This window comes from Carcharhinus amblyrhynchos, chromosome 6, assembly GCF_965287045.1.
Source record: "Carcharhinus amblyrhynchos chromosome 6, sCarAmb.v2.hapA, whole genome shotgun sequence".
NCBI lineage: Eukaryota > Metazoa > Chordata > Chondrichthyes > Carcharhiniformes > Carcharhinidae > Carcharhinus > Carcharhinus amblyrhynchos.
Genome location: NC_137329.1, coordinates 46,010,002 through 46,031,103, shown reverse-complemented (window position 1 = coordinate 46,031,103; position 21,102 = coordinate 46,010,002). Strand labels below are relative to the sequence as shown.

General features: G+C 43.4%; 1 protein-coding gene across 1 annotated transcript in view; it reads left to right on the top strand.

Annotated features, from left to right (window-relative positions):
* Positions 1 to 21,102, top strand: part of LOC145343933 (uncharacterized) — a 49,358-nt gene that overhangs the window by 23,355 nt on the left and 4,901 nt on the right. Inside the window, exons 10-18 of the mRNA XM_080190475.1 lie at positions 883 to 1,002; positions 2,167 to 2,282; positions 7,198 to 7,364; positions 7,551 to 7,627; positions 8,986 to 9,104; positions 9,916 to 10,039; positions 14,513 to 14,705; positions 17,502 to 17,617; positions 18,032 to 18,111. Coding sequence (XP_080046601.1) covers positions 883 to 1,002; positions 2,167 to 2,282; positions 7,198 to 7,364; positions 7,551 to 7,627; positions 8,986 to 9,104; positions 9,916 to 10,039; positions 14,513 to 14,705; positions 17,502 to 17,617; positions 18,032 to 18,111 — 1,112 coding nt within the window. The remainder of the gene's footprint in view (positions 1 to 882; positions 1,003 to 2,166; positions 2,283 to 7,197; positions 7,365 to 7,550; positions 7,628 to 8,985; positions 9,105 to 9,915; positions 10,040 to 14,512; positions 14,706 to 17,501; positions 17,618 to 18,031; positions 18,112 to 21,102) is intronic.

Sequence of the window (21,102 nt, the reverse complement as noted above, 5' to 3'; positions counted from 1 at the left end):
AGTCTTGGGATAGCTGGAGACAGGACATCCTTCCAAGATGTATAACAGATCCCCTTGGAAGTCCTTTAACATTGTCTCTATGACAATTGTTCAGGAAGTTTGAACTTCCAATGAACAATTCCACTGTTCTCTGGGACTCTCCGAAAAAGTCTCCAACTTTGAGTTAGAATCAAAGACTTTGGATTGTTCTGACTTATTACTTGAAATGTTGGACCAGAAAAATTCTAACTCCTCAGTAACTGAAGATCTGTCTCTCCAAACACTTGCACTGACCCATCAACCCACCTCACTTAACCCCTACCACCTGGTCTCACTGCCCCCATTATCCCCTGACCCCACCTGACTATCCCTCATCACACAATAAATCCTCCACTTGGCACAAGAACTTCCAACATTGACCAGAAGATTTGGGCTATGGCCACCTTTACAGGGACTCGTTTTTAATTTCAGATTTTTTATTACACAGTTGAATTTAATTCTACCAGCTGCCATAGTGGGATTTAAAGATCTGATCCCAGAGCATTAGTCAGGGCCTCCGATACCAAGTCTAAAAATGATTTATTTGGATCCCTGATCAGAATTGGGTGTGACATTAGTTTCACAGTCAATCCTTGACAGCACTCATCATCTTGGTTCATGCATCAGATATGGTAGTTTTGACAAAATAACAACAGATATGGTGCTGCAGCATAAGAGAGGAATGATAAAAATTGAGTAAAATCCATTAAACTAACATAAATAAAACATGAGTTTGGTATATGTGAGGTGTCCAGTCATCTTTTCTGTCACAGACATCTAGACAAAAAAACTTCCTTTGTATGGAATATATGACAGATTTTGTGATGTATAATGAATAAGCAGCTTGGTATTGTCACCTTGAAGGAATCTCAACAGAGCCTGATTAGCAGTGAGGATCAAGAGACTGATGCAGAGGAAAGAAATGAAGAGGAGGAAGAGAAGGAGGACAGTGACTTGGAGGAAGCTGAGGTGCCGACAGAAAAAGTAAGTAATTTTCAAAGCCTAAAGAACTTGTAAGTCTCTTGATGTACTGAATAAAAAACTTAGATTAATATAGCTTCTTTCACAACTTCATGATGTCTGAAATGTTGCACAACCAATGATGGAAAAACTCTGTTGTAGTGCAAGAATGCAGAATAGCCAATTTGCAAGTTCCCACAATGCAATAAATAACCAGTTTCCGTGTTTTAGTAATGTTGGTTCAGGGATTACTATTGACTAAAGCACCATTCTTGCAGCTGTAAGCCCTTAGAGAACAATAAGATCTTGGCTTAAAGCCCCATTCAAAGGAAGGCACCTTCATCACTACAACACTCAATTGGTACTTCAGATTATGAACTCATGTCTCTGATTCAGAGGTGATAGAGGCAAGGCTGACATCTGAAGACAATAAACCAAAGGCTTGATAAGGTGCTTGGCCTGCACTGAATTATCTGATCCCATCTGGGGTGGTAGTTGAGGTGCTATAATTAGGCCCAGCTTCTGTGGGCCAAAGAGGGGCAGGGGAACCAACCAGTTCAGGAAAGTGGACACTGAGTGACAAGAGGATTGGCTTGTCACTAGCTCTGTTTACATTCAAGACTGCATGTATCATGTAGGTAACAAGTATGCAGGACTGGTAGGATTTCTCATCAGGAATGTTATCCCCTACCAGACCCATCTCTTTATTGGTGTCAGGCCAGAAGAAATGGATGCATAAAATTTTGATGATCAGTAAGAAGCAACAGAGACCCAGCCAGAACTAGGCCCTGTCACAAATCATAGCCTCCCATTTCAAGTATTTTGCCATCTCAGGTCGGAGAGTTCTGACAATGATATGTCTTGCTGAAATAAGACAGTAACCTGTGGTCAATCTTTAAATTACATATTTGAAAATCCTGCATTTTCAAACCATGTCAACAAAATTGCACTGTTTGAGGTAGAATGCAGCACTGCTTCCATCACAGTGGTCACCTCATGTTAAATCAACATAGTTGAATCAAGTCAAAGTAAGTTCACATCATCAATGCACTGATCCTAACAGTAAAGCAACACTAAAGATATTGCACTAAAGATATGTTCATCCTGACATTGACAGTCTCATTCAACTCTGCATGACTTTCCTGCCTTTTACCAGCCTTACTCTTGCTTGTTTATCTTTCTCTACAGTTTCCATTGAAAGGTGAGGGTGCTGTTTTTAAGAAAGACACCATTGATGGAGAAGCACAGACTGAAGGCCAGACAGAGGAGCAGGGAACCTGGACAGGTGACCCTCTGTGCCAAAGGTGAGAAACTCTGCACAGAAAGAGCAACTAATTTGTTATTGGCCATGGAACTTCCACATGCATTTTCTATCCATCTAAACAAAGAGGAATTTCCATGGAGCTTGCCTAAGTACCTTTTCCTCTGCTGATTAAACATCATTAGAATTGCACAACATGTATTTCTTTTGACAGCCCGACGAGTTAATGAACTCAAATTAACTTAGGGACAAATTAAGAGGGGGCAGCCCCCTAAAAAAGAAGGGGGGGATGGCCCAAACAGAAACCAAAGTCCAAAGGAAACTTAAAACATTAAATCAAAATATGATTGTAAGGGTCTATAACACACCTCAGCCCCTGCAGTGCCCAGCGGGCACGAAAGGCGTCAACTGTGCCCGTGGACACCACGTTCCCTCTCCAAGGACACCTGGCCACGAACGTATTTGCACAACATGCATCTCTTATAAGAACATAAGAAATAGGAGCAGGAGTAGGCCATCTAGCCCTTTGAGCCTGCCCCGCCATTCAATAAGATCATGGCTGATCTGTCGTGGCTCAGTTCCACATTCCTGCCCTCTCCCCATAACCCTTAATCCCCTCGCTTATCAAAAACCCATCAACCCGTGTCTTAAAAATATTTAACGAGGCAGCCTCCACCACTTCAACGGGCAGAGAATTCCAGAGATTCACCACCCTTTGAGTGAAGAAGTTCCTCCTCAACTCCGTTCTAAACCGCCCCCCCTTTATCTTGAGGCTATGCCCCCTAGTCCTACTGTCCTTTCTGAGCGGGAAGAGTCTCTCCACCTCTATCCTATCCATCCCATTCATCATCTTATACGTCTCAATGAGATCTCCCCTCATTCTTCTAAACTCTAACGAGTACAAGCCTAGTTTATTCAGCCTCTCCTCATAGCTCAACCCCCTCAACTCCGGTATCAGCCTAGTAAACCTCCTCTGCACTCCCTCCAAGGCCAAAATATCCTTGCGTAAGTGTGGCGACCAAAACTGAACACAGTACTCCAGCTGCGGCCTCACCAATGCCCTATACAGCTGCAGCAAGACCTCCCTACTTTTATATTCAATCCCCCTCGCTATGAAGGCCAGCATCCCATTAGCCTTCCTGACCACCTGCTGCATCTGCAAGCTGGGTTTTTGCGACTCATGCACAAGGACCCCGAGGTCCCTCTGCACCGTCGCCTGCTGCAGTTTTTCGCCATGTAAGTAATAGTCCTTCCTACCAAAGTGGACCACCTCGCACTTGCCAACATTAAATTCCATTTGCCAGTTCCTGGCCCATTCGCCCAGCCTATCTAGATCCTTCTGCAGACTCTCCACACCCTCCGCGCAATTTGCCATTCCACCAATCTTGGTGTCATCAGCAAATTTTGACACCATACACTCGGTTCCCTCCTCCAGATCATCTATATAAATGGTAAATAGCTGAGGCCCCAGCACCGACCCCTGGGGCACTCCACTAGTCACCAACCGCCAATCCGAATAGCACCCATTAACCCCCACTCTCTGCCTCCTATTTGACAACCAATCCTCTATCCACGCTAACACTCTACCCCCAACTCCATGCCCCCTCACCTTCTGTAATAACCTCTTGTGAGGTACCTTGTCAAACGCCTTCTGAAAATCAAGAAAGACCACATCCACCGGCTCTCCTCTACCCACTGCCCGAGACACATCCTCATAGAACTCCAATAAATTTGTCAGACACGACTTCCCCTTAATGAAACCGTGCTGCGTCTGCTCTATCAAGCAATTCCCCTCAAGATGCCTCGCTATTTCCTCCTTGATGACAGATTCTAACATTTTACCTACAACAGACGTTAAACTAACTGGCCTATAATTCCCTGCCCTTTGCCTGCCACCCTTCTTAAACAACGGCGTAACATTAGCCATTTTCCAATCTTCTGGCACTTCCCCGGAATCCAGCGACGTTTGGAAAATAACCACCAAGGCATCCACTATCACCTCCGCCATTTCTTTCAGAACCCTCGGATGCATTCCATCCGGTCCTGGGGACTTGTCCACAATCAGTCCCTCCAGTCTGTCGAGCACCACCTCTCTAGTAACAGTAATGTCATTGAGACCCTCCAGTCCTACCACCTTTCCATCGCTAACGCCCGGCAAATTATTCACGTCCTCCTCCGTGAAGACCGAAACAAAAAAGTTATTCAAGATCTCAGCCATTTCCCCATCCCCTACCACTAAGTCCCCCCTCTCATCCTCTAAGGGTCCAACGTTCACCCTAGCCAGCCTCTTCCTTTTTATATATTTATAAAAACTCTTGCTATCCTTTTTTATATTAAGTGCTAGCCCAGCTTCATAGTTTCTCCTACCCTTCTTTATTAACTTTTTTGTCAGTCTTTGTTGACATTTAAACTTCTCCCAATCCTCTTCTCGCCCACTATTCTTAGCTACTCTAAACGCCTCCGCTTTTAATTTAACACTTTCCTTCACCTCCTTCGTTATCCACGGCTTATTACCTCTCTTCCTACGGTCCTTTTTAACCATCGGAATAAATTTCTGCTGAGCACCAAGAAAGATCGCCTTAAAGATCCTCCACTGCTCCTCAGCAGACCTACCTACCAACGCGCTCCCCCAGTCAACATTCGCCAATTCTTCTCTCATCCTACCGTACTCCCCTCTGTTCAAACAAAGGACGCGTGTCCGGGAACCCACTTTCTCCTCCTCCATCTGCACCAGAAACTCCACCATACAATGATCACTCTCCCCAAGAGGATCCTTCACCGCAAGGTCCCTAATTCTACCCGCCTCATTACATAACACCAGATCCAAGATAGCTCGCTCCCTCGTCGGCTCCAACGCACACTGTTCAAGGAAACTATCCCGGCAGCATTCCAAGAACTCCTCCTCGAGCCCACCGCGTCCAACATGGGTCGACCAATCAATATGCAGATTGAAATCCCCCATAACTATGGCCGTCCCATTCCTGCACGCTGCACTTATTTGCGCGTTAACGGCCTGCCCCACCTCCAGATCATTATTCGGGGGCCTATAGACGACACCCACCAGCGTCTTCCTCCCTTTGCTGTTCCTAATCTCCACCCACAACGATTCCACTTTCTGCTCTTTGGTTCCTATATCATCCCTTGCTACCACCCTGATGCTATCCTTAATCAGCAGAGCTACGCCACCCCCCCCCCTTTTTCCTCCTGCCTATCCTTCCTAAACACTTGATACCCCTGGACATTCAGCTCCCAGTCCCTGTCATCTTGCAGCCACGTCTTTGTAATGGCCACCAGATCATATCCATTTGTGCTGATCTGCGCCACCAGCTCATCCACTTTATTCCGAATGCTTCGTGCATTCAGATAAAGTGCCTTCATCCCAGCCTTCACCTGGACCCTATTTGCCAGAACGCCACCAACCATACTCACGCTCCCCAGTCCCTTTATTATTGGGACATCCTCGGCCTCTTCCCTTACCTGTACCCTCTCCTTAACTTTAGACCCTGTAATGTCACCTACCCTCGCACCCTCTCTATCTCTCTCTCTCTCTCCCCCCCCTCCCCCAATTAGTTTAAAGCCCTGTCTACAGTCCTCTTTACACGATTTGCCAGGACTCTGGTCCCAGCACAGTTCAGACCAACCCCATCCCACCTGAACAGGTCCCACCTACCCCAATACTGATGCCAATGCCCCATAAATTCAAACCCATTCCTCCCACACCAATCCCTGAGCCACCCATTCACTTCCTTAATCTTATTAACCTTACACCCGTCTGCACTCGGTTCAGGCAGTAGCCCAGAGATAACCACCTTGTCGGTTCTACTTTTTAATTCCATTCCCAGCTTTTCATACTCCCTCCCCAGATCCTCAGTTTGCATTTTGCCTACGTCGTTGGCACCCACATGTACCACAACGACCGGATTCTCACCCTCCCATTCCAGGTTCCTCTGCAGCCCAGATGCGACATCCCGGACCTGAGCACCAGGCAGACAACACACCCTTCTGTGCACTTTGTCGTTGTGACAAAGGGCAGTGTCAGTACCCTTAACCCCACTATCCCCAATTACTACAACGTTCCTTTTCACCTTCTCTTTGCCTGTGTCCTGCGTCTGCATCACTACTGTGTGCAGTTTGCTCACTAACCTCACCTCCCTCGTTCTCGTCCAGACTGGAAGTAAGAACCTCAAACCTGTTATGCAGATTGAGAGGCTGAGGCATCTCTGGCTGGTTAAAGAGAAATTTGTTTTCTTTATGTGGGAAATTACCATTATCCTGTTAAATCTACAGGAACTCTGTAAAGTTTCACAGTGTGTAACCCTTATCCTGCTGGATAGACAAGAGCTCTGTACAGAAATATTTTCTTTCCACATTATCTACTTCTGCTTTTAAGAATACTCTCCAAAATCCTTATGAAAGCTTCAAGGTTGGTTTCCTAAAGTTGTCTGTCTCTGGATTGTTATCTAATTGTACAATAACCAATAGTGCTCTCAATAGTTAATAGGCTTTGAACCAGTTCCAGGCTACTAACTGGTTTTATTCAATTGCCAAACATTTGAATCGGATATAAGGATAAATGCATTGAGGCCCACCATTTGGTGCAGAGCCTTATTTAATTGGGATGCTGATCAAAGATTCAGATGTAGAAGTTTATACACCCCAATTGTGATAATCCTGATTTCCCAGGGTTTAATTCTAATGATCAGCAATGAGGGAGTGTGTGAATTGGATCCACATCTGGTTCCCTGATTCATGTTCCATTTGAAAGCGACTCTGTAGCAGATGTGAGGTCTTAGAATGAGAGCAAGAGGTAAATTTTCAGGAGTCTCAATTTTAATGAACGTGCACCATTTCAAAGTGTTTTATATGGTTCCTCTCATGACGGACTTTCAATTGACTGTGGAGATGACCTTAATTTCCTTTAGCCTAGTTTCTAATGTGCAAATGTTTCTTTTGATCAGATATCTCTGTATGACGCTGACTAAATTTTATGGCCACTTTGAGCACGGTCTATCCTGCTTACTCACTTATCGACAAAAAGCTCACCGGATACAGCTTATCCAGGACCCACAGCTTAAGCAGAACAAAAAAGCACAGAAACAGGTCAAAATAAGTACAAGTAACCAAGGTAAGATTAGTGTGAATTATGTTACTAAATTATAAAGAATTACTTTCAGGGAAATAATTGAACATCCACTCGACCAATTTAATGACCCTCTTTACCACCCCTGGAGCAATGATCATTGAGTCTTAATGATGTACACATCCGAGTGGTTCTCAGATGATTCAGTGGGTTATATTTTGTGTAATGCAGAGCCATATGAGCTAAGACCATTCATACCAATAATATTGATGCTTTTTAACTTAAACCAACATTTAATCCCTGTGTTGGTCAGTGTTTTAGAGGAAGGATCAGCATTTGTTCAGTGAGATTGGAGGTTTCCTTTGGTCTACAACGGTATTTGGTTTATAAGAATTTACTTTAGCAACCATTTTGTGCAGCTTCTCTTTATCCGCACAAGGCTATTTGTGCCTGTAGCTCATCAAATTATGTTTCCATATATGTACTCCAGATTGGACTGGGACATCTTTGTACATTCTGTGATCACACTAACTTCTGTGATACATCTTTGTCTCTCCCAGTCCTCTGTGCACCTTGATTCCACTTTTTAATACATCCTGGTGCCCAGTTCCTTGTTGAATTAGTTTAAACTCTCTCCCACTGTAAGCTTATTGTTATCAGCTCTATTCATGGAATGCATCCATCTTGAAGAAATCCATCCTGCCACATAACTGGTCTCAATGTCTTGAATCTGCAGTTCTTTCACTTGCATCTTATTAATTACAGTACATTAACTTATAATGAAAATTTTAGGAGGTACAGAAACAATTTCATGAGAATGGTTCAGGGATGAGAGACTTCAGTTATATTGCTAGATTGGAGAAGCTGGGGTTGTTATCCTTGGAGAAGATTGAGAGGAGATTTGAAGAAGGTTCAAGAGAGGTCTAAACAGAGTGGATAAATGGTGGAAGGGTGGAGAATCTGAGGACACTGATTTCAGGTGATTGACAAAAGAATCAATGGTGATATGAAGAATTTATTTTTATGCAGTGACAGGTTAGGATCTGCAATATTTGCCTGAACGTGGTGGAGGAAGATTCAATCATGGCTTTCAAAAGGGAACTGAATAAGTATGAATAAAGAATGTTTGGACGGCTGTGAAAAAGGAATGGTACTGAATGAGTTGCCCTTGCAGAGAGCTGACATGGATACAATGGGCCAAATGATGACCACCTGTGCTGTAACCATTCTGTGATTCTGTAGCTCTTAGCACTGGTAGTAGTCCACAGAATGATACCTTTTGCGGACCTGTTTTTCAACTCCCTCTCTAACTCCTTAAACTCTTGACTGCAGGATGTCAACCTGCTTCCTTCCATAACTCGCTGGTTCTGACGTAAACCTCAACTTCTGGCTCTTATTCTTTCCCTTGTTCTGCACTCTGTGATATTCCTTACCTCGGCACCAGTGGGGCAACATAGCATACTGGTCTCACATAGATGGTTGCAGAATTGCATGTATGTACCCTTGGCTGTGGAATCTTCAATTACTAATCTCTTGTGAGTGAAAGAAACTGTGGAAATAACATTAACAAAATGTAAATGGAGAAAATAATATTCCACTGAATATTACATGCAATTAGCCCAGTGCTACACTCTGATTGGGTTTATGACATTCATTTACTGTTAAGGTCCAATTTTTTATGTTAACAGATCTGCCCGTCACTGGGTCTACATTTGGAATATTAAAAGCATCAGAAGCTGCCAAGAGTGGTTTTGCAAAGTCAGCTGTGGAATCTGTGCTGACTGGGTAAGTAATGCCTTTCACCCACACCATTTTCCTTCCTGTTCCTCTAAATGGACTCATGCAGGGACACAATTCCAGGTGATGGATCTCTCACAATTATGAACCTGGACAGTAAGTATTGACTGGATGTTTATCAATGGTTGGAATCACAGCTTAACCCAATCCTGTTCTCAGCAGTGGGAGACTATTGATCTTCGGATTTTGGGTGAAGCTCCAATTATACAATAATGTCCATTGTAGCCATTATGTCAGAGTGGACTTTAATACACAACAACATTAGTTAAAGCCTGACAGTATTCAACTAAGTCAGAGGGATATTTCATTCAGACAGTCTCTGAAAACCCATTCTTGGCATTACATTCTCAAGTATACGAAGTAACCAGCAAGTGATCAATTATTGAGTCTCAACACAAGAGGGACATCTTCTGGTTTGGTTTGGCACAAGTCATCAATTGGGTGGAACCACTAACAGTTATTTTATCTTCCAATCTTGGAATCAAAGTTCAAGGTGTCTGCTTTCACTGTAACTCTATGGAATTTGTTACCTCTGTCTTCTGTTCCTCTTGCAACCTATTAACTTTTAAAACACAAGTTAGGTATCACCTTATTGCTATTTCTATATCTCTCATCTTCAATCTTTGGACATATTGCATTTAAACCTTCTCACTTTGCTTTCTCAAGAAAACCTTCCTTTGGTGTGTGACTATACTAGGCAAAACAAAATTGGAAAATCATAAAGGAAATGCTGTCTGGTGGCAATTGGATACCAGAGATATTAAACCATTGTTTTCTGACTGGTGACATTGTTTATCAGTACTCCAAGGGCAAAATTTGAATTGCTGATGTCAGGAGGAAAGGAAGATTCCTCGATGCTGGAAGTGTTGCTTTGCCGCAATCAGGAAGGAGTGATTGCTGAAGGGGAGTTCAGATTGCCACAGGTAACAATGACACACTGCTGTTTTTCCATTATTTTTCATGTATTTCTTGTGAAAAGTTGGCCACCTCAGTCTCATAGAATCTTACAGCACAGAAGGAGGCCATTTGGTCCATCGAGCTGAATGGCCTCCAACAACAATCTCAGGCCCTATTCCTATAACCCCACATATTTATCTTGCTAATCCCCCGACACTAAGATAATGTAACATGGCCAATCAACCTAACCCGCATATCTTTAAACATCTAGGGATGTGGTAGATCACATTTGCTGCGTTCAGTGAGAGGAACTCTCACTATGTGGACTCAGAAGGCATTCAATACCAGTTGCTCTGAAGTGCACCTCCACAATGAACTTTTTTTTCCTGGGGATTTTAGCAGAATCTCACATTTACTGACACCCAAATGCAAAAGGGAGGTCACTGTTCCTCCTTTCAGTGAAGCTCATCATTTCCTGAAGTTAACATGGATGAAGGAAGCCTGGCTGTCAGAGCTGTGGAATTCACTGCAATCTTGGGTTTCCTGCAAGAACAGGGTGCTATTGACAGCAAATATGGCCTTGTGAGCTCCCTGACAGCAGCCTGTGAGTTTCATTAATAGAAAATGATTTCACTGTCTGGACATCCAGCTCATTTGTGATCATACAATGCAGATCCAGCATGTTTGAGCTAGGTATCCGGGGAGCTGATATCGCTCTTGCATTTTGAGTTATTTGCAGGTGGCAGGGATATTTGAGGGACCTTAGTACCTGGAGGACTTGCTCCTCCATGATGAGGGATAGCCCCGGAAGGCATGGCTAATGACTCCTTTCTCAGCCAAAGAGTGCATCTGAGAGGACATACATCACTGCGCGTTCTGTCATGAGGTCCTTAATGGAGCAAACTATTGGCCTCTTAAAATGGCATTTCCGAAGGTTGGACAGGTCAGATGGGGTTCTGAAAAACTGACCATAGAGAAGGCCATGCATCATCATCATTTACTGTGCCCTGTATAACCTAACACTGCAAAGAGGGATGCGTTGCTACAGGAAGACATTGAGGAACTGGATGTCTCAGTTAAGGAGGACTTGAAAGGGGAAGCTCTGAAAAGGTGAGGATTACTACTAGCCACTTGAGGGTGCCATTGCATTGGCACGATGTGCAGACGTACCTCTGTCAACCTCATTGCTACAAGATTCCAGGAGAAGTAAGGTGAAACATGTTTTCATAATCAAAGTTCTATTCAGGCTTCAGTGTAGCAGACACAACAAAACCTTTATTCTTGACATCACCGATCAGGAAAGGACATCAATCTCACAAAGATCACAGAAGCATACAAGTCACCTTCAGCCCGATGATAGCATTACCCTCGGAAGGCCTTGGGAACGTGGTCACTGAATGTGTTTAGCACGCCACTTGCTCGCCTCCTTAAGCGACTACATATAATGTAGTCCTTTCAATTGTGTCAACAAGTCAATGCACATGGCAGCCTTTGAGCATCTGAAATGTCATTATATACATGGATGCAGTCATGGCAGCAGCTTAGCAAAGCAACACTAACAGGAAAAACATTCCATCAATGGTTAGTGTTTGACTGTCTCAAGAGGGAGCAACATCTCTCCAAATGCCAGCTCACATGGATGAATAATGCAGAACTATCTTTTTGCTACTGATCTCCAATATGCCTTCAGGCACCAGGATGCAGTGATGTACAACTATTAATTATGCATTTACTCCTCATCCTCTTCAGAGTCATGCACCCAAAACTGTGATTTAGAAATCATAGAAACCCTACAGTGCAGAAGGAGGTCATTTGGCCCATCGAGTCTGCACCAACCACAATCCCACTCAGGCCCTACCCCCATATCCCTACATATTTACCCACTAATCCCTCTAACCTATGCATCTCACGACACTAAGGGGCAATTGTTAGCATGGCCAATCAACCTAACCCGCACATCTTTGGACTGTGGGAGGAAACCGGAGCACCCGGAGGAAACCCACACAGGCAAGAGGAGAATGTGCAAACTCCACGCAGACAGTGACCCAAGTCGGGAATTGAACCTAGGTCCCTGGAGCTGTGAAGCAGTAGTGTTAACCACTGTGCCACCACCATCATGTTGTCCTCACAGAATAGCTCAGCAGGACAAACGTATGATTATTTATAAACACTCATGACCCTGCGTTTGGCAGAAGGATGTCCTACATTGCTTTAATATTTGGAAGCGATGTGGCCCAGTCAGGATTGATAAAGCAATCAATGACAACTTCCTTCCTTCATACATTCTGCTGTGGATTCAGGAGAACCAAATCCCAAAGCATTGCTTTCTTGGCATTATAGTCCTTTACATTGTCCATTTCACAAAATCCAACCCTTTTTTAAAAAAAGTCCTAAGTCAATGAGTGCACAATCATGAAATTGAGTTCTGTACACTGCCTTTACAGAAGGATTCCTGATTACAGAAGGTAAACGTTCTACCGTTCCTCGTGACAAATATTTGTTAAATCTACATTTTCCTCACTTAAATGAACAGAGGACCTTGAGACTTGGGGAAGGATGAATAAACAACGGTGAAGAGCATTTACAGTGAATAAACACCCGTGTCACCCATGTGCATTCAAAACTTATTAATTTTTTGTACCTACTACTGCATCTAGGTACAGTCCTGATATCCACAGCTAAGGTGGCAGCCTGCTCATAACTATGCCCTGTTCTCTGAGATGACTTCAGTGGGGTGTCCTCTGTGCCCTGAGACTTGGAAGGCACAGAAATTAATACACTAACTTCTCACCAACACACCATGATCTCCAAATACAAAGCAGGAAGATTTTGATGCCACAATGTTCCACTGAGTTGCTCCATAGCCAGTATTGTAGCAATACTGCCATTTCTTTATGTTCCCTGTTAATTTGATTCCATCTCGGAGGAATTTGATATCTGTTGGAGAATTGGTTACCCTGCAGTACCTCATCTAAATGTCCATTATTCATAGATAAGCCCAGACACTAACTGTTGCTGGCTATTTGAACTATGGAAGAATCGCTTGCACGCACACAAACATATACATAGAAAATAGAAGCAGGGATAGGCTGTTCGGCCCTTCGAGGCTGCTTCGTCATTGATTATGATCATGACTGATCATCAAAATCAATACCCTGATCCTGCACCGCACACCCCCCCCCCCCCCAACCAATCCCTTTAGCCCCAAGAGCTATATCTAATTCCTTCTTGAAATCACATGACATTTTGGACTCTCTTACTTTCTCTGGTAGCGAATTCCACAGATTCACCACTCTATGGGTAAAAAGATTTCTCAAGGCACTACCCACAATCCCATGCCCTTTAACTTTGCATAGGAGTCTGCTATTGGAGACCTTTTTGAAAGACTTCTGAACGTCTAAACAAACCATATCCACTGATTCTCCCTGGTCAACTCTACTAGTTACATCCTCAATGAATTCCAGTAGATATTTCAAGTATGATTTCCCTTTTGAAAATCCATGTTGACTTTGTCTGATTATACCACTGCTTTCCAAATGCTATGCTATGAAAACCTTGATAATGGACTCTAGCAACTTCCCTGCTACTGACATTAGATTCAGTAGTCTACAGTTTCCTATTTTCTCTCCACCTCCCTTTTTGAATAGAACATTTATATTAGCCTACATTACACCTATAACTGCTGTAACTTGCCATTCAAAAGGTACAGCCTGCAATGATCAAACTGGTTGATTTTTCTCTTTATTAATTAAATGGTGCCAAGCCAACCATACTGCTACTTGGCTGAGATCAGCAACTCAGCAAAGACTGATGATAAAACTTAGAACGTTCTAGGCAGCTTAATAAAATATATAAGTAGTTTTAAGTTTGGATTTAAATACAGCCTAACACAATTGGGCTTTTTGGCTGCAGTACTTGTAATTGAAATCAGTTGAAAGAATTTCAACCTAGTTTTGGGTAGTTGTGGGATCATAAGATTGAGCTAAGAATAATATAATTGGCAGTCTCGCTCAACAATGTATGTCATTAGTGTTACATTAATACGATGCAGGGTGAACTTAAGAAATGTTCTCATGTAGATGGAGCACCTAAATAGCGATTGTAACTTGCCTAGGCATGCTTAAAGGAGCAGCTTAGAAACAAGCCTTAGACGAAGCATTACTTAGTTTCTAATGCAAAATTTATCTGGTCTGATGCTTCACTGAACAGTATTAAGGAATTCTTTATGTTGTTGCCAGCCGATGCTGAACTGTGAATGATTGAAGGGACAGTGTGTTCTGCATTTAATCTGTGCTGGACTTGACCTAGAACAACATCTTGAGAGAATGTAAATAAAGCCTAACTGCTGCTTATTTTGGTGCCTTAGGGCAGAAAGAGGAACAATGAGGGATGTCAGCCCTGAGGAGTGAAACAATTTGATGAGCAGTATTTAATAAATGAAATAGAATGCAATTGTAACCGGGTAGAGAGGCTGATTTTCCTCTACCTTGACTTCTCAGGATCTACAGATGGAACAGAAACATGTGAGCAATGTAGAAATTCAACTTTTTAGTCCTAAATCTTCACGCTCACCAACTAAAACTGTGGCGGCCCTATGCATCAGCCTCCATTTGGAGGAGATAGAGGAATTAATGTGGAAGGACCAGTCCACTGAGGCTTGGAGTCTACAGGAGCTTGTCTTGGATGCTACAGGTAAAACTAGCTACAGAATATCATTTGAAATAAATTAAAAACAGTGCAGGTGGAATGTTAAAATGGCAACTAAATACTACCAACTCATTACCATTTGAACTCTTGGCATCAGGACCAAAGGCAGGTAAATGGGGCCTCACAATATTTAAATGTCTAGATCTAATGATGTAATGTGGGTACGTTCAACTTTAATTTGAAATGTAAAAAATGTTCAGGAACGGGAGAGAAGGTTATTCTCCTGATTCTACAAGAAAACCTTCGGCATCCCTGCGCCAAGCTCCCATCACCTCCAACTACAATTGTCAAGAGTTTACCATTCTGGGGACCAAAGTATTTGTTCCTTCTTGGTCTTTAGTAGCTGCTAGATTTTTCATTCCTGCAGGTAATGGGTGAGAATCAGCGTTGGGATATTTAAATAAGGGAGAAGATTGCCCAGGTTCACAACAGTCCTTTCAATCCAGCTCAAGTAAGTTGTGTGCATTAAGGTTACAATTGAGGCCAAGATGTTAGCCTTAGCATAAGGCTCTTGCCTCTGAATCTGAAGGTTATAAGTTCAAGACCCCAAAGAATATGATCCAAGAGGACACTTAGAATGGTACTGATGAAATGCTTCACTATTGAAGGTGCTGTCTTTCAGTTGATTCATAAAACTAAGGTCTTTTTTGTCACCTCAGATGGCACTTTGAAAAACAACAAGAAAATTCTCCAAGTGTCCTGGCCAGTATTTATCACTTAAATAAAACCATTAAAATAGATTATCTTGTCATTTGCTATTGTGGGCAGTAGCTGTGTTCAGATTGCAAATTCCTCAGTCAGTCAAAGAAAAGCCAGGCAGTGTGCCTTAACGACTATCATCTGGTGGGTCTGACATCCATCACGTTAGTCATGGCACAAATCAATTCCTGCCTACCAGACTGCCTGGATCCACTACAGTTCGCCCATCATCACAATAGGTTCACAGCAGGTGCCATCTCCCTGGCCCTGCACTCAACCCTGGAACACCTAGATAACAAAGACACATATGTCAGACTCCTATTCATAGACTAGCTCAGCCTTTAACACCATTATTCCTATGAGACTCGTTCCCCAACTTTATGGCCTGGGTCTCGGACCCTCCTTATATAACTGGATTTTAGACTTCCTAACCCACAGACTGCAGTCAGTAAGGATAAGCAACAACAGCTCCTCCACTATCATCCTCAATACTGGTGTTGACAAGGCTGTGTCCTCAGCCCCTTACTATATACTCTTTATACATCTTTGACTATATAGCCAAATTCCCCTCCAATTCAATTTTCAAGTTTGCTGATGTCACCACTGAGGTGGGTTGGATCTCAAACGAGACACAGTACAGGAAAGGGATAGAAAATCTAGTGAATTGGTGCGATGACAATAATCTCTCCCTCAACGTCAACAAAACAAAGGAGACAGTCATTGCCTTCAGGAAGAATGTGGATGACATGCACCTGTCTATATCAATGGGGACAAAGTAGAAATGGTCGAGAGCTTCAAGTTTTTACGTGTCCAGATCACCAACAATCTGTCCAGGTCCCTCCATGCTGATGCTATAGTTAAGAAAGTCTACTTAGAAAGTAAGGGGTTGGTGGGCTAAGAAAATTTGGCACGTCCACTACCACTCTCACCCAGCTTCTACAGGTGAATCATCCATTGACTCTGCCTACACTTCCTGCTGCCTTGAAAAAGCAGCCAGCATAATCAAGGACCCCACACACCCCAGATATGCTCTCTTCCATCTTCCTCCAACAGAAAAAGGATACAAAAGTCAGGTCACGTACCAATGGACTCAAAAAACAGCTTCTCCCCTGCTGCCATCAGACTTTTGAATGGACCTATCTCACATTGTTATCTTTCTCAACACCCAAGCTATGGCTATAACACTACATTCTGCACTCTCTGCTTCCCTGTGTACGTTATGCTTTGTCTGTGTGGCATGCAAGAAACAATACTTTTCACTGTATACTGATACATGAGACGAGAATAAATTAAATCAAAGTCTACTGTGTAACAGTGGCTACATTTCAGAAATATTTAATTGACAGTGAAATTAGTTGAAATGTCCTGAGGATATAAAGAATGCTATATAAATAAATATTCTTTAAAGTAAAAATAAATAAATGGAGGTTTTCTACAGTTTTTCGGTATATGTACTGCTTGGTACATTATTGAGCCAATCGACCAGGATTATTCCAGCTTTGATCCCTGGTTTCGGTTACGTTTTCTGATCTTGTTGGAGGCAATAATAAATTGGTCCCTCAAGACTAGGTAGAATTCAGCCAGTGTTTATGCTCCTGATTGCTTTCCAGAGCTTCTGGATTAAAAATTGGGTGAGGACAGGCTCTGGCTCAGCTGTGATGCTCCCTCTGCAGTTGAGCAACTGTATTGATGCCCACTAAGTTATTTTGACGGTTATGTGGTAGCCAGCATCCATGGAACTAAAACCAGCAAGAAACTAGTGCCTCCATGAGAAAGAAGAATTAACAAACAAAATGAACCTTCATGTTTGGCATTTTCATTCTTGGCCCATGGCCTCTGTTTCTTCATTTTTAAAAATTAATTAGCTTAAAGTTCATGGAACTTACGATAAATAACAGTAAGCAGAGCTCAGTTGCACTCGTCAGTCTTGCATGGCAAGATCCTAATATCAGTCATGTGTTCAGGAAGAAAAGCTGAACATTCCCTTAAAGATGGGGATGGAAAATCATCTGAAGACACTTCAGGCATGTGACTGTTCTGAATTTAAAACACTAACTTCCTCTGTAATCCTTTGTTCCACAGGGATAGACCTTGAGGAAACAAGCCGGACTGAGCTTGAGAATTGCCTCAAGAGACCTGAGCTAAGAGATTGCTGCACTTCTGTCATGTCCTGGGCAGCCTCTCCTATAGAAAAACCAGTAAGTGCAATACACGTTCTTTCAGAAAGAGAAATTTAAAAATGACACACAAGTAACGAGAGATTCTTAATGCTGATCATTATCTAACGATCTTGGGTGACAACGCTTATGTACAAATGTCCAATGAAAATTGGACTGGACTTGACTGATAGTTGAACGGCTTGATAGAATTAAATGTCTTATTGTATATTCTTGTCAGTATATAAATCAGCTGAACCCTCAAATTAGATTTCAACAGTGAGTCACTCCAACGTGTCCATTATTTTCTTGCACGTAACGTATATCAGCACCGTAACAACTCTTCAGAGTCAAATTCCATCTCATCAACTCATCAGTCAGGGTTAGAAATGAGCCAACATTCTGGGCTAACACAGCGTTATGAAGTTAATCTATTATAATTTCTTTCTTTTTCAGGGCCTGGTTTCTGAGGAAGAAGTGCAGCTATTGATAGAAGAGCATAACCTCCAGCTCGCCCAGTTACAGGAACAGCATGAGTAAGTAATAGTGGTTAACTACAATAGAGGACCATTAATCTCACATCAGTGAAGAAAAAAATAGATACTTAATGTCACATTTGCCATCTTAGTTTTTAGCTATTTGTGCTGGAACTAAGATAATTAGAGCAAAGATTGAATGGCGAAATAATAAGTTTTTTTAAAAAAAACTTTCTCCAGTAAGATCCAGGTTTAATTTCAGCTCAGCAAAGAATTTGAGGTATCTACTCTTTGAGTGAGGCTATTCACCTCTCAGATCTGAATTTAAAATAATCCAGAAAGAGTAAACTCAAGTTCTGCTTTCCTGAAGAGCATTAGATGCACTTTTTATTTCCAGGACCTAAGTTAAAATCCACCATGAGTAAAGTAACTGCAAAGTTTGTTCTCCTTGAAAGTGTACTTTCACAGCCTGACTTTGAAAGAGTGGTAAAGGTCCTAAGCTGCTTTTATTACTCGTTCAAGGCATGTTATCCTCGTTAGCAAGGTTAGGATTCTTTACCCATCCATAACTGCCCTTGAGAAGGTGGTGGTAACTTCCTACTTGGATAGCTGCAGGCCATGTGGTACAGGTATATCCACAGTGCTGTTAGGGAGGGCGTTCCAGTAAAATGAGTTGGAACAGTGACTCCACAATTTCCAAAGGATAATACAGACACAAAGTCCTGATATTTAGTGCAACTGGCACAAATTCAACAGTCCTTTTAGTGTAAGCTGTAAGACGAGGGAGGTTGGGGAAGTGAAAATGTCAAATGAGGAGAAAAGGATTCCATCATATTGTCAGTGTTATGCTGTCCCTCATCCTTGTCATCTCAGAACTTTGAGAACTGGCTCAGCATTTGTATTTGTCAGATGGTCCTGTATCCCAGCCTGATCATGCTTTGTTCTGGATTGAAGTTCCATATTACCTTATTCTAGGTTTAGACTGATCTTGATGCAAATTGTACCATGCACGACGGCATTTCGAATGTACGCTTGAAAGGAGCATTTCCTTCAGCTGCTGGGAAGAGCACACACTCTAAAATAAACTTTGAAAGTTAGCATATCTGAATAGAATCCACTTTCTTTAACTGGATTTACAAGGATAGACTACTTAGGGGTTGTCTCCATACCCAAATTCCTACAGATGGGCAAATTTCCCACCAAATTTCCATGGATTTGGATAAGTTTGACTAAGTACCAGATTGCCCATCTCCTCCGCTAGTAGCTATGAAGTAAGAAATGTTTGATAGGTGATGGTATATTTGTATGTGAGGAATATGATTAATACTACAGTGCAGAATGTCAAATGTCTGAAAAGTGGACAATTTCAGAATGTGTGCCATGCATCAATTTTAAATGAAGAAAGTAACACTTAACTGGACAATTCAATCAAGTGCTTCACCAGCATGATGTGGGACCTGACTAATTATTGCTTTTGCTGCTTTGTGTGCATTCTATTTCTGCACTCCAAGTGACCCTTGATCCCACCAAATTTTAGCTTGACCCAAAATCTGGCAAGGTCTGTCCTTGGTCATGAGCTTTCTGGTTTTGAGACACTATGGAGGCGATTCTCCCATCCCGCTGTGCTGCTTTTGGAGTGCGTTGGGTGGGAGATGTAAGCGGAGGCCGTTTCGCAGGCTTCCTGCAATCAAGAAGGCGAATGGAATGTTGGCCTTTATAGTGAGGGGGATAGAATATAAAAGTAGGGAGGTCTTGCTGCAACTGTACAGGGTACTGGTAAGGCCGCAGCTGGAGTACTGTGTGCAGTTTTGGTCGCTGCACTTGCGCAAGGATATTTTGGCCTTGGAGGGAGCGTAGAGGAGGTTCACCTAGGCTGATACCGGAGATGAGGGGGTTGGACTATGAAGAGAGACTAAGTAGACTGGGTCTGTACTCGTTGGAGTTTAAAAGGATGAGGGGGGATCTTATAGAGACGTTTAAGATAATGAAGGGGATGAATAGGGTAGAGGTAGAGAGATTCTTCCCACTTAGAAAGGATAGCAGGACTAGAGGGCACAGCCTCAAGATAAGGGGGGTGGGCAGTTTAGATCGGAGTTGAGGAGGAACTTCTTCACTCAAAGGGTGGTGAATCTCTGGAATTCTCTGCCCGTTGATGTGGTGGAGGCTACCTCGCTAAATATATTTTAAGTCACGGGTAGAATGGTTTTTGATAGACAACGGAATTAAGGGTTCTGGGGAGAAAGCGGCAAAGTGGAACTGATCCACTTCAGATCAGCCATGATCTTATTGAATGGCGGGGCAGGCTCGAAGGGCTAGATGGCCTACTCCTGCTCCTATTTCTTATGTTCTTCCTGCTGGGTGCCACGACTTCCAAGCATCTCTGGCAGCCGGATTTCTGGCGCCCGTTTGCTCCATGCCAGAAATCGGGATGGAACTGCATAATGTATGCAGATCCTCATTTAAATGTTATTTAAATAGCATTGGCAGACCGGACTGAAGTCTCTGGGCATGCTAATCTCCCCCTTCCCCCCCAACCTTCCCCATCCCCATCCCCACCCCCACCCCCCACTGTCAGGCGTATTTCACTCCAGCGGGGTTTACTGTAGCTCTCCGCTTGTGGGGAGATGGTGGCCCGACCCCACTGCGGTGAAGGGCAGGGCCATCGAGGTCAGGGGCAAGGGGAGTGCCCCTAGGCATTGCCACCTTGGCAGTGCCAGCCTGAGCCCCTGGCACTGCCCAAGGGGCAAAGTGCTAATACCCAAGGGGCACTTTGGCACTGCCCACCTGGCGTAGGGCCGTGCTAAGGGGCGGAGACTAAAGGAGGCAGGGCCTAATGGGGATTGGGCCACTAGGGACGAATGGAAAGGTTGTGGGGGGGGGGGGGGGGGGGGGGGGGGGGGGATCCTGCTGCCCCTCTGCATTTGGGCTGAGTAACAAAAGAAGGGAGGCCAGAGATCGGGGCTGGCTATCAGGGTGGGGGGGTCAGCCTGCTGGAGTTTACTGGGGACGTGGGTCGGGACTGCGGAGTTGTGGGGGGAAGTGGTGGGGAGG